Below are 14792 nucleotides of genomic sequence, written 5' to 3' on the forward strand. Positions count from 1 at the left end.
ATATTATTGATCTGTACAATTTATAATAAACATATACTCCGTCCGCTATATTTAGCTTATTTGGGCTCGACACGATAATTAAAAAAATAAATATTTTATTGAAAAAATAGAGTGTTAAAAGGGATCTGAACTTCTAACTTAAATCAATTGATGATAGATAGAGCAGCCTTCACCCTTATAAACCAAAGGGTGATCCCACATTTTTCCAAGGTGAGATATATTTAACAAAGAGTATTTTTGAAAATTTAGTTACTAACTAAAAAAAATGAAAAAAAGATAATGTAATAAAATTTTGACATTTATGGTAATTAAGTATTGAATGAAAAATAATAATTAAATACATACTTTTTATTTTTTCAAATATAGTAATGGAGTAAATTTAACAGACGGACGAAAAAGAAAAGTGAAAAAAAATTTGGCTGACGAAAGGAGTATTATTTTGTTAAATATTGTTTCAAATAGGAAAAATATAAGAATTCCATACTACTAAAAGCGTGAAGGGCTATTCAACTTAACATCAATTGGTTTTAAGTTCGAACCCCAAATCCCTTCTTAGATATGGTATCAGAGCCATGATATCCCTATTGTTTAGGATTTCAAGATCATCGTCTCTATACTACAATATTTTGAACATAAAATAGGTTTTTTATGCAAGTAAATCTTAAAATAGAATTATTTGTGTAGTAAAATCCGATACCAATAGATTAATATCCGTAAATCTAGTATCTTGATAATACATATATATATATATATATATTATATATATGTGTGCACACGAGCGCGACGAGTAGCTCAAGCCGGAGCGTAGCAATGTGGAGGTAGTCGAGGGGTGACCTTAGCCGCAAGAGGCTCGGCCTTTTGCAAGGCCAATCCGAACGTCTCATCCATGTTCATCTCCATCACGCCCTCCGGCAACTCCCAATCGAACGCGTGCACTAATGTAGCTAATATATACTCCACAAGCACCATTCCCATTTGCGCGCCGGCGCATATTCTTCGCCCGGCCCCAAAAGGGATCAATTCGAAATTATGTCCACGAGGATCCATCTCGGCATTCTTCCCTGACAAAAACCGGTCAGGGTTGTAATCGAGTGGATTCTCCCAAACCTCGGGATCCCTTCCAATAGCCCATATGTTGACACTAAGCCTCGTGTTCTTTGGAATGTAGTAGCCGTCGACCACACAATCTTGCGACGCGATCCGGGGTAGGTTTAATGGGGTCGATGGATGCTTTCTATAGGTTTCTTTGCATATGGCCCGCAAGTATGCGAGCTTAGGGAGGTCCGACTCCACCAAGCGCCGGCTTCGGCCGACTACTCGATCCATTTCGCCGTGGGCGCGCCTTAGGATCGATGGATTCTTTATCATCTCAGCTAGCGCCCATTCTATTGTGCTTGAAGATGTGTCGGTCCCCGCCGTGAACAAGTTCTACGTACACAATCATCAGAAAAAAAAAATAAAATTATACTCCCTTCGCCCTAACATATTATGTAATTTTAGTTGGTCCCCAAAACTAAAAAATAATAATATTTTAATATTAAAATAGTGTAGATAAAAAATAAAATGGAGTATTATGTAAAATTTATTTAGAATATATATAAGTTTAGCTGATATAAAAAAAATGAATATCAGGCGTACATATCATTCACAGGTGGACCTGGAGGCATCGGGGTTCTCGATCATGGGTTTACTCTCCAAACCACCAGGCCATCCATTACGGGATACAATTATCGGTGATGTGATGAAATGTTTATTTTTTATATTTTATAGTAAAATATGTAATTTAAATAATTGCAAATTCTATTAGCCATATAAGGGCGTGTTTATTTGGTCATATAATCTTTTTGTTTTTGTTCTAATTTTTTATTTAAATAAAGTTTAAATAAGATTATATATATATAACATATTATATATTTTTATTAGTAATTGCGAGAACTTTAGATTAAAATAAAAGAAAAAAATAGTAAAACAAAATTCTAATTTCTTTTAACCTTTAATTTAACTTTTTACAGTTAATATATATAATAAAAATTAAAAGGATAAAATAATAATTTTAATACCAGCAAGAGAGCTTTGATATTGGTTGTGGTGAGCTTCTCCCCGTCAGAATTGTCCCGGTTCGCCATAACAACATCGAGAAAATCCGGGTTGGCCTTGCGTTGGTGGACATTTTCGGAGGAGCGTTCATCCAACATTCTACCGATCAAATTGTCGAATCTTTTGTGCAATTGCTTCATCCCTTTTTCTATCCCTTGCAAATCCATCCAAGCGATCGCCGGAATGAAATCCCCTATGTTGAAATATCCGGCCGTTGTCATCAACTCGACCACCATGTCCTTGAACTCATTTACTTCTTGTCCGTGGGTTACAAACACTCGTCGGCTGAGTATCACTTGTCCTGTTAAAATAGTATATTTTATTAGAAAAAAATTTAAAATAGAATCACCAAGTAAACTTAAACTAAAGAATAATTTTATAAACAAGTGTTTTATTTTGAATTATTAGAATGAATAATATTATTCTATTTAATTTGATCATATGCTTGCTATTTATTTATCAGGGTAAACTGTTTTTTAATCCCGTAACTGGACCCCCTTATCATTTTAGTCCCGTAAGTGGAGTCTGTCGCAAACTAGTCCCATAAGTGAAAAATTTTCGCTGTTTTAGTCCTCCGACGCCGGAGACGCCCGCGTGGCTCGCCGGAGGTGACGTGTCCGCCAGGTGCAGCGACACCTGGCGCTGACATGGCGGACACGTGGATTTTTTTAAAATTTTTTTATATTTTTTTAAAACTTATTTTTAATTTTATTTATATATTTATAATTTTTTAATTTGATTTAATTTTTTAAAAATAAAAAAAAAATTGAAAAAAAATAAATAAATCCACGTGTCCGCCAGGTGTCGCTGACCTGGCGGGACACCTGTCGGACACGTCACCTCTGGCGAGCCACGCGGGCGTCTCCGGCGCCGGAGGACTAAAACAGCGAAATTTTTTTATTTATGGGACTAGTTTGCGACAGGCTCCACTTACGGGACTAAAATGATAAGGGGTTTCAGTTACGGGACTAAAAAAACAGTTTACCCTATTTATTAATATAGCTCACAATAAAATTATATTTGAAAAAATAATACTCCCTCCGTCCACTAAAATTAGCACAATTTGGTTCGGCACAGAGATTAAGAAAAATGAATATTTTATTAAAAAGTGATAGATAGTTGAGGGTGTTTTTAAAAATTTAGCTAGAAATTAAAGTAAATGAAGAATGGGAATGTAATAAAGTCAGTGGTATTTGTTGTAAATAAGTGTTGAATAAAAAGTAATAATTAAATGTTGATTTATTGACTTTGCCAAAATTAGTAATAAGATAAATTTAAAGAACATATTAAAAAGAAAAGTGGGAATAAATTTGACGGACGGAGGGAGTAACATATTAAAAGGTGTTATATATTAATGCTAAAAAATTAATTACAATAATAAATTAAATAAATATTGAATTATTTTATCATATGATTATATAATTTATTAAAATAATATTATATATTAGTATAATTTTATCTTATAAAGTAAATGTAATTTGTTTGTTTGGGGGATTGGATTTTACATACACTATTATCTCATTTTTTCCCAAAAACATCAAATCGAACACTTATTTTTTATTTTTTATATTATACTATTAAAAATCAATTTACATTCAAAACATCACATCAACACCTATTTATATCACATCATACAAATATTCAAATTCAAATTTTTTACTATTCAATATGTCATAAATAAATACAATCAATATGTTCACTCAATGTTTTTTTTAGATGAATTGTTTTTTGTGTGTAATATGAGGAGCTGTGTTGGAAATATAAAAAATAATATTTTGTGTCGAATGATTCTTTTTATAAATGGATAATATATATTAATGTGTGTATATTTGTATTTTTAAATAATATTTATTGAGAATTGTTTCATTAAAAAAATATTGAGTGAACAGAACGAATATGTAGATACAAATTACTAATAAATAATTTAAAATAGTAATAGTGTGTGCTTTTGGAGTTTGATTCAATCTTTTATACTACTTGTAATTTCAACAGGGATCTACCTGGTGCGCATTTTTAGATAGCGACTTATTTCATCGTAAAAAAAAATAGTGATTTAGATGTTGTCCTTTACAAATATATTATATTTTTGTAAAAATCTCGTAAAAATTGTATAGTAAAAAAAAGCTGAAATCAAACAAACTTCAAAAGAAAACATCAGAATTAAGGCCATCACCTATCATATTAGCCATGGCATAGACCAACATCTCCGGTAACGACACCGCCCGTCGACTCAACCCGGTCTCGTACATGTCCCGGAGCATGTATCCCATCTCGGACGACCTAACACCGGCCCATTTCCCCAGGGCCTTATTCCCTAGCATGTGGAGGTTGCTGATTTTCCTCAGCAACCTCCACCGGGGACCGTAGGGCGCGAAAACCAAGTCTTGTGCGCCGTACGCGAGCAACGTGGCACCCGCATTGGGTGGGCGGTCGGAAAAGTTTGAGTCGAGGGTCTTGAGAAATGCTTTAGCGGCATCGGGAGTGGATGCAACGGCCATACCCCATGCCCCGACTTTTAGGTACATGACCGGCCCGTATGTTCTTGCCATTTTAGCAAGAGCTACGTGCGGCATGGCACCCAAGAGCGGAAGCGACCCCACAATCGGGTACCCCCGGGGGCCGGGGGGCAACTTTTTTGCCGTCTTACCATCGGAAAAGATCGATATAAGACCGCGAGTAAGGAAGTAGAGAAAAGTTACTACTAGCACATCAAGAAGAAGAAATTTCAACATTGATCTTTCTATTGATCTTAAAATACATACAAATGTGTATTTTAGTAGACTTATTTATAGAAGTATATATATATATATATATATATAGTGAATTAGCAGAAACTATTCTCCATTTGCCTATTTTTGTTTGCTTGTTACCCAATATTTTAGGTGGTATAGTTTTAATAGTTATTACTACTTCCGTTCCATATATAAAGACCATCATTTGTTTTGTGCGTCATTGTATTTAATATTAAAAATATTTTTATATTTGTATAATTTACTCTATCAATATCATTATATTTGTATTATAAGAGACTAATAGAGATATTTTTGTATTTTTCTCTTAATTATTATAATAATTAATATTCAAAGATCAACCTAAAAAAACTCATGGTACTCTTCTTATAGAACAAATGTATTATTATTGATTTTGATTTTGATTTTTATTTTTTTAAAGGTTAATTTTATAAAAAAGACAATAAATAAATTATTTTTTTAAAAATAAATTTTAAAAAAATATAACGTATCTGCTAGGTGTTGCTGATCTGACGAACATGTGTCCTCCGACAAGCTAAGTAGGCATCTCCGCCGCTGAAGAACTAAAATTATAAATTTTTTTATTTACGGGACTAGTTTGCAACATATTCTCCAGTTGCAGAACTATACAACAAAATCAGTTTACCCCATAAAAATTCAAAACTGCTACTCTTATAACATTCAATACTTTCTTAAGTGAGCAAAATTAACAAAGAGGAATGCCATGTTATGACGACGTTGATTTGATTTTTATTTGTTTGTTTTTTTTAAAAAATTTATTATATTTTTATTTTGAGATTTTTGAAGTAAAATTCTAGTTAAATATAAAATTTTGAATAAATTATAAATGTAAAATATGATATTTATAGAGATAACTTAAATAATTAAATAATAAAAAATTTGAAAAAAATACAGGTAAACAAACGTATGCCACCACCTAATACCATATGCGTAAATATACGTAAATTTTGGAGTTCAAATAGATCAAACCGTACAATTAAAATACTAAGCTAATTTTGTGTTGTTTTTTAAATCAAAACATTATATATATATATATATATCATAAAAAGGACAATTCCATAATTATAAAATATATAACTACAAGAAAATATCAATTTTGTAACGAAGTTTTTTCGTTCTTAAATCTATTGTTTTCATTACTAATGATATTAGAGACGGAATTAGGGATGAAATTACGTTAGCTACGTGAACTTTAAAGACGAAATTCCGTTACAAATATACTATTTTTTTTTTTTTTTTTTTTTTTTTTAGTGATATACACGTCAAAAAAAAATTTTGAATTCGTATATTACGTTTGTTTTAGTATTTTAAATTTTAGATGTTTTTAGTATTAGGTATGGAAATGTGTCACTAATGTAAAAATAATATTTAACATTGATTTTTTATTTCTACTTTTTTTATATTAAGTTGTATATCTTAATTTTATTTTATTTTGTGTAGTATATATTATAATTTTTTGGTAATATTATATAGAAAGTCTATCTTAATTTATTGATGGGTAAGTGGAGAGTTTGTCATGAAAATATATACCTAAATATTTGTGGTATCTATTCAATTTTTTATTTTATTTTATTTTATTATTATTATTATTATTAGTATTATTATTATATTTGGTAGCAAAGTTTACGTGACTGATTATATTTTGGACTACTTAAATTTTGGATGCACATCCTCAAATTAAAATGAAGATTATTTTGTACACGCACAAGAAATATTACTTATGTTTAATTAAAGTATAATTTAAGTAAATTGTAAAAATGAATAACTTTAAATTTATATAAATATAATGCTAATTTAAGGGGGCAGATCTATGGCGAGTACGAGAAGGAATTATTATTATTATTATTATTATAATATAAAACTCTTAATCCATCTCAAACTCGACGAGTTTTAAATTCTTAAAACCCTAAACTCAAATATAATTAAACAAAAATTATTTTTTGTCTCATTACATATCCTAATTTTAGTTAATAATTATATTTTACCTAAATTCTCGTATCTATAGTAAATTGGATACAAAAGATGAACGGAGGGAGTAATATAAATAAAGGAAATAAAAAAGACGAAGACATTAAGTGAACAAATTAAAACCTAATTTTTAACGTGAGGAAAATTCATTTAATCGTGTTGAATGATATTTACCACGAAAATTCTCTCTTTTTTCATAATATTACTAATGCATTGTGACGAACATTTGTGTTCTACGTAATTTTCTAAAATATATAATTTTGTTTACTTGATAATTATTATACTTTTATTATTATTCAATTATCACGATTTATTATAAAAGTACACTACAATCTCACAAGAAATCACATTCAAACCTCTAGAGGGTACAAGCCAAGTATGTATTGAATCACACAAATTTTATGTATGTACGATACTAAAAACTTACCTAGATCGGAACATATTAAATTAAAGATATAGCCGGAAAACTCAAATATCACAACTAAATTAAAATGAAGAGGTCTTATCCACCTTGGATTTTGAGTTTGGTTCGAACAAAATTGGCTAAACCATCGCATGTTTACAAATATATTGAAAAGATATATAGGAGCGGGTATTGATGATGAAGTATAGCTCGATCATTAACTCAAATTTAAGCTTTTGCGATAGATTTTGATCATCAAACCATTATGAATAACCTTTCTCTACGAATTTTATACCAAAAAAAAAAAAAAAAAAGAAAAATTAGAGAGAGAAAAAATATTTATAGCACATGTTACACTCATCATATTTTTCGTAGCTATATTGGGGGAAAAAAATTATTTTCATAATTTTGTAATATAATTGACATTATGGCTACTTATATAAATTCGACTCAACTATAAATAGAAGGTGGGAAATATAATGAACCGTGAAATCATTAATCTATTAAAATATCAAATAATTGAGGTTTGACTGAGAGTTTGCCCACAACGTACTCAAAGAGTAGTGTTTGCGGATTCTCATGTTATCAAATAATAATGATAATAATAATTGATTGAAATATCAATTGTTAAGTTGAAAAATCTCATCACCTATGTTTGACATATTGATAAATTTTCTTTTTGTTGTTGTTGTCGTTTGATTCTTAAAACAATAACATTTGACCTAGCTGTACAGTCTTTTTAAGTTGCTTTTTATTTTCTTTCCTAGGAATAGTGGTTTCTCAAGACAAAATGAATACTTTGAATTTGTCCTCTTGTGGTCAGAAATGAATAGAAACACACTATTCCTTTTTTTTTATCAAGGGAATTTATTATATGTCTGCAACATGTCTGTTGTGGTTGCCTTACACAGCTCGAGAAGGAAAGGAGGGAGTGTAGTGGTTTTGAGAGTGTATGCAGTGAGAGAAATATTGTAACAATTCTCTCAACCTTAACCCTTCCCATCTCCTTGCATTGAGTTAGTGATATACACTACTATCTCGCCGGAGAGTTCGTCGGTCGAAGGGAAATTGGAGTTCCGATAAGGGGAACATTCAGAATCTGAGCTGCCCAGTTATTTGTTAGTTGTCGGTACGCGTTTGTGACAACATATGCCTGTTGAGAGATTTTCCTAGGTAATTAGCATTGTAGTTTGGGTTGAAAGAGTTTTGGGTGTTTTGTTCTTAATCAACACTGATCAATGAACCTCTTCTGGATTGGTATTCTCGGATGTAGGATTATTTATATCCTAACCGGGTAAACAAATAACTTGTCATTTATTGTTTTGGTCTCTGCATTTTTTATTTCATTGACAAGTCGACGTTATAACTGTGATATAACTACGCTTCGGGAGTTGACCCTTGAATAAGTGCTCAAAAAGATTATTGGTTCAGCACCCATTCTCCCAATATCAATTAATTGAGGTTTGATGTTTAATTACCCAATGAGTTAATTAAGAAGTTGGCTAAATCAGATTACAGAGTATAAAATGTTCGACAAGAAAGCCACACACACACCACCTGCCCAACTAATCGGACTGGACTTAAAACCTGGCAATCCTAAACCTAAAATGATCATATTGCGGTGACGGTGGTTACAATGCTAATTAAATATAATCAACATCGTGCTGAATGCATAGTAATATATACTAAACGCATTAGACATAAATTTACATTACACATATAAAAATATAAGTGACAATACATATTAATACTTTATATAACATATGTTTTATGTTATATTTTTTTGTATGTTATCTATAGTATTTTCATGTATTGATTGAGACAATCAATATGCTGCCGATAAATCCTCAATCAACACCTTAACAAAAAAATTATATAAATATAAAAATATTTTAAAAATCAAATACAATGACAGCAAAAGTAAGTAATATTTAGAGGGTGACAAAAAAAGTATTATACATACAATTGAAACTTCTTATACATTTTCATTAAATAATAAAATATTACTATTAATTTTTAATTTAATGCAAAACACAAAAATATTTTTTTATTGGAAGGGGAGGGAGCATATTTAGAAAAAAATGAATGAAGGTAATATTATTGCAAACCAAACACGCCGCTAGACTTCCGTCTCTCTCCCCCTCTCTGTTTATATCTCCCCCGGCTACTCGACCAACCCATTTACATTCCGCTACCCGACGAGGAGTCGCGCTACCAAATCTTCAAGCCTTAATCCCCCGTTTCGAAGGACATCAACCTCAGACTCAGAGCCCTCGCCAAGTACACCCAGCCAATGCTTCAGTTAAACGAAAGGAGTAGCTCTCGAATCAAGCTCGATTCGGATCGTTCACAGCTCGACTTGTTTATAGAATTAAAACGAGCCTAGTGGGCAACTCAATTTAACTTGTAGTATATAAATTTTTATATCAAAGTTTTTATTTATTAATAAAATTATTATAATAGAATATAAAGTTCGAGTCGAATTTGAATAACAGATAATTAGCTCCTCGCTTGATTTGTTTAATGGCTCTGCAAGTTGTTACATGCATACATATGTGTGTGTCTTTGGCAGGACACCGAATGAGAGAAGAACTGACAGGAGAATCCGGAGGCAATGGAGGAAGATGACAACACCGAAGACGAGGTGGCCGAGATCACGCCTTCTCACTTCGAAAAGTCAATGAAATACGCGCCAAGGAGCGTAAGCGATGCAGACATAAGCAAGTACCAAACGTTCGCACAGGCATTGCAGCAGTCGAGAGGATTCCGCTCGGAATCCCGATTTTTCGACAATTCCGCTGCCGCCGCCGGTGGTGGTGCCGCCGCTTGATCCGATCCTTTCGCAATTTCCGGCGGCGCCGACGACATTGACAATGACAATCTGTACATCTGCACCACCCTTGCTCTCTAATTTTTCAGTTTAAAAGAGCTATTTATTGAAAACTCATAGATATTTATATTCATTGATGAGTTTTTTACATTTTGATGATATATCTTTGTTTGATTTTTAAATTTTATTTTTCAATATATTAGGGTAATTGATAACGAGAATGAATGGTTTATTATGTTCCTTTGATATATAATATTCTTTTATATGAATTCAAAATATTATTTAATTTATTTTATAATAACCGAATAATACTATAAAATATAATGGTAGGATCCACATATTGTTTATATAAAGAAAAAGGGGAAATTTGAAATAATTCCACATTATTTCATTCTAAATCACACACCAATATATGTATATATATATATATAATTTGTTTGTGTGATGAATGAATTAATGATTAATCTTGTTATTTGATATGGAATTTGGGGTTTAAGAATGATTGAGAATAAATTGTTAATGAAAATACACGGAACATTGGCCGCTAAAAATTTTATTTTATAAGTTATTTAAGGCTCATTTTATATAATTAATTTTTATTTATTCAATCCTATTTATTTCTTTATAAAAAAATATTACATTATTTTTTTTTTCATAAAATATTAAATTAAATACATTTTTTTTTTGGAAAAAAATCAATTTTGGTTTAATATAACCAAAATTTATCAATTTTGGTCATATTATAAGAAACTCGTCAATATTAGTCAAATTATAAATAATTTCAATCAATTTTGGTCTCGTTATAAAAAATTTCAATCAATTTTGATTCCACCGTTAAAAATCTAACGGAAATTGCTTACGTAGACGTAACGGAGTTGATATTGCAACTGACCTGGAAACTAAGTCATAGTTGAATTTTACGTAAAATCCTTAAAACTCACCGTTGATTTCACAAAATTGCTTAAAATTTCTATATTTTCATAGTTGCATCAAATTTGTTCCTAGTTTTTTTATAAATTGTGCGTCTAATTCTTCAATTGTCTTTATATAATGGTGTTTTTTTAGCCGCAGTCAAATTGCAAATAGATACTAAATTTTCTATTTCTAAATTGGATATTTAGTACGAAGAAATAGAAACAGATAAAATGAAAATGTAAAAATAAAGACAGATAAATAAAAATTGATGGATGGACAGACTTAGCTCAATTAGTCTTGAGCCTTATCAAATAAGAAGATAACTCAAAATTGATTAATCCAACAAAGACACGGGAAAGTGATCAAAATTGATAGAGTTGCTTGTCCCCAATACGATGAAATGACATATTTTGGTTGTAACAAATTTAGTGGAGGCATGGATAAATAGTGAAACAAAAAGATTCTATTATTGATTGAATTTGTTAGATGATTATATATGCGAGTGAGAAAATATAATAAGAGTAAAATATTCTAGTTGTGTTGATAGAGAAAAAAAGAGATTATTGAACATTGAGAGAGTGAAAATATGAGATAGCTTTTACGTTGAGGGAAACAATCAAGAAATATGTATTGATTTCTTGAAGTGTGTACTTACATTGTATCAAAATATTCTTGTGCTTCAATGGTTTTTACAGTGAATCTTATATAGGTTGGAACCCTAAATGACTAGCTACAGTCGAATTGAATTATCAATTATTTTGTAATTTTCGTCCTTGTGATCACCAATATGTATTCGCTTTCAGATTGTTAACTGTGTCCAATGAACAACCAATTAACTTATATTGTGAGAATTTACAATTCTTTTATTTTGAAGTTGTTCTGCTGTAATGATTTAATCTAATTTAATCTAAATTTGAAGTCAACAACTTTAAATTACAAATATATTTACATTTATATTTATTTCTAACCAACAGTAAATTTTTTAAAAACCAACTATGTATAAGTATATTTAATATTCTATTTATTTATTTTCATGAATTATTGACTAAACTTTTAAAAATATCCTCAATTATTTTTATTTTTCATGTTTTTATCAATTTTTTGTCTATATGTTAAGCTACTTTTACATGATAGAAGGATTATATATTTTCTTTGTTCTAAAAATATTTTTTAGGCTACTTTTACACAATAGAAGAATTATATACCTTATTTATAGTAAGAAAATATTTTTATTATTAATTTGAAGAACCTTTTATATTAAATATAAAAAAATATTTTATAATATAAAAAATAATATTTTATATTAAAATTAACATATAAAATACTTATAGAAATCATATTAAAGAAAAATCTTGAACGAACAAAAACGAAAGGATCGACACTCCTATGATATTACTATATGAACTTTTTATTTTCTATTATTTTTTTTGAAAAAAAAAAAAAACAACTTAACCTAAATAGTGTTTAACACTGATAAAAATCAATTACAATCGAAATCCCCAACTCTCCGTCTCCTTCAACCTCATCACCATCTTCCGTCGCAAGCAGTGCAGCTAGACCCGTTCTTGACCTTTATTAGGCAGGGGCAAAATTAGAATATTGAGCCCTTAAATATATTTCTTATATAATAATAATATATATTTTAATATAAATGTATTAATAAAATATTTTTTTATATATTAAAAGATCAAAATATAAATATAAAATTAATGTGACATATTTAGTATAACATAAAAAATTAAAAAAAAAATATTTGATTTAATATTTTTTAAAGAATAATTTTATAAACAATCAAGTCTTTAAAAGAAAATTTTCAAATAAAAATATTTATTAAGGGTTTGTTTCTTTTGATTGGTTTAGTGAAAAATTTGGTTTGAATTTGATATTAAAATAATGTTTGATGAAATGGTTGTGAGAGAGAAACGCATAGTTAAAAATTAGAAAATTTAAATTAAATAAACAAACTCAATGTTTATATAATACACAAATTTTTAAAATTACTACTAAAAAATATAATAAAATATAAAAATTTAAACATATAAATATAAAAATAGAAATAATAAAAACACAAAAATATTACTTTGTTATATCTTTTTAATTTTACATAATTCACAAAAAATATAAAATTATACCATTAAATAAACACATTAAAACATACAAATAAATAATTTAAAAATTAATATAAAAATCATTTATTTAAAAAATAATTATAAAATAAATTTTTATTTAAATTTTATTTTATACATTCTACAAAATATAATAATAATAATTTTCAAATTTTTACTATTAAAATTTTAAATTCAAAATCCAAACCCACTAACAAACCCCCCAAATTCAAAATCCAAACCCCCTCACAAACACACTTAACACTGAAAAATCAATTACAATCGAAGTCCCCAAGTCTCCGTCTCCTTCAACCTCATCACCATCTTCCGTCGCAAGGAGTGCAGCGCCGATAGATATCGACGATTCGTTTCAGATCCCTCCCCACCATCGTGTTTAACCCCGTGCTTCGTCTGTTTCGGCATCGATCGCACGTTAGCGGAGGCGATCTGGAGAAAGCATGGTTGGTGACGATGTCTCATTGGAAGGATTGGAGCAAGAGCTCGAAGATTGCAAAGCTGACGAGGTTGGTTTGTAAGCTGTAATCTACTGCATTTTGCTATTTCATCATTTGAATGATTCACTATATGCACTTTCCTCTCTGCCTTGAAGTTAGTTGCCAACATACTGTCCAAAGGAACGAAATCGCGAGACTATACGAAGGATGTGGAGAACAATTTACGGCAATCTGAACTCGAATCCATTGAGGTTCTGATCCGGCACTCAGTCTCACTATCTTCCTTGAATTTCTGTTCCGTTGTAGATTTTCTTTTATGGCTATGTCATAGGTCCAGAGGAGAAATGTTTTGGAAAGTTCAATTTTGTTGCCTGTCAATTGTCCCTTAGAGTGATGGTTTCTGGAACATTTAGGATCTGCTTGGACAGGAATGTGTTTCTAGTGTTTGACCTTGGCCTACCTTTCATGATATTTGCTATCTGTTATTTGATGCCAGGATTACATTAAAGAAAGTGTCAATTTAGTTTCTCTTCATGATCAAATTCATGATTGTGACATCATCCTATCGCAAATGGAAAAGGTTCTCAGTGGATTTCAGGTATGGGATGCCATATTCCATTATTGTTTAGCTGTTCATAAGAAGACTTAGCTGGGTGTCATGAAATATTTCACAAACTATCAACCAGAGCTAAAGAATATAAACTATGAATCAAATGTTATAATGCCCCAGTGGAGATGCGCAATCTGTGTGTGTTAAGCTGTTAAGTCAGTTTTCTTGGCTTTAGTAAATTACTTATTGTGAGTTGCTATACTATTCTCTATGAATTTCACAACTATTTTCTTTGTATTGGTTTGGTAGGCTGAAATTGGTTCAATAAGCTCAGATATTAAGATTCTTCAAGAGAAATCTATGGACATGGGGCTTAAGCTCAAGAATCGAAAGGTAAAATCCTTATCTCCTCTGTATTATGAAAGATAATGTAATTATCAGACAAATAAATATACTAGTGGTTCAGCTATCTGCTCTTTCACAGTTTGATGTGCATTGATTGTAAGTGGCTATATTTGGAAATCTAAGGACGAGGAAGTGAGATTTCACATGGACATATAGAAAAGCTATTAATGTCCTCCCTTACGAGGAAGTGGTTAACTTTGTGGCAATTTATTTTGCAGACCTTCTTTGATGCTGAGATCAAGAAAATGAAAATAAAAAACTGCTACTTTCCCCTGTTTGTATCCTCAAAGAAA

General features: G+C 30.2%; 1 protein-coding gene and 1 long non-coding RNA gene across 2 annotated transcripts; one reads left to right on the forward strand and one right to left on the reverse strand.

Moving 5' to 3' along the window:
• Positions 1–792: 792 nt before the first annotated feature.
• Positions 793–4829, reverse strand: LOC127253534 (flavonoid 3',5'-hydroxylase 2-like). Its single transcript, XM_051278177.1, has 3 exons — positions 4271–4829; positions 2061–2398; positions 793–1428 (listed from the first exon to the last, which is right to left on the reverse strand). The coding sequence occupies exons 1-3, from the start codon at positions 4827–4829 to the stop codon at positions 793–795; spliced, it is 1533 nt and encodes a 510-aa protein (XP_051134134.1).
• An 8526-nt stretch (positions 4830–13355) lies between these two features.
• Positions 13356–14749, forward strand: LOC127253476 (uncharacterized). Its single transcript, XR_007839259.1, has 4 exons — positions 13356–13613; positions 13704–13795; positions 14404–14487; positions 14718–14749. It is a non-coding gene; the product is annotated as an uncharacterized LOC127253476 (long non-coding RNA).
• Positions 14750–14792: the final 43 nt, after the last annotated feature.

This window comes from Andrographis paniculata, unplaced genomic scaffold, assembly GCF_009805555.1.
Source record: "Andrographis paniculata isolate CXL003 unplaced genomic scaffold, ASM980555v1 Contig51END, whole genome shotgun sequence".
NCBI classification, from domain to species: Eukaryota; Viridiplantae; Streptophyta; class Magnoliopsida; order Lamiales; family Acanthaceae; genus Andrographis; species Andrographis paniculata.

Coding starts and splice junctions, on each gene's coding strand:
- LOC127253534 (XM_051278177.1), bottom strand. CDS start 4,829: ATGTTGAAATTTCTTCTTCTTGATGTGCTAGTAGTAACTTTTCTCTAC. Junction 2,399..4,270: donor TGCCATGGCTAATATGATAG/GTGATGGCCTTA, acceptor CTATTTTAACAG/GACAAGTGATACTCAGCCGA. Junction 1,429..2,060: donor ATATCAAAGCTCTCTTGCTG/GTATTAAAATTA, acceptor TTGTGTACGTAG/AACTTGTTCACGGCGGGGAC.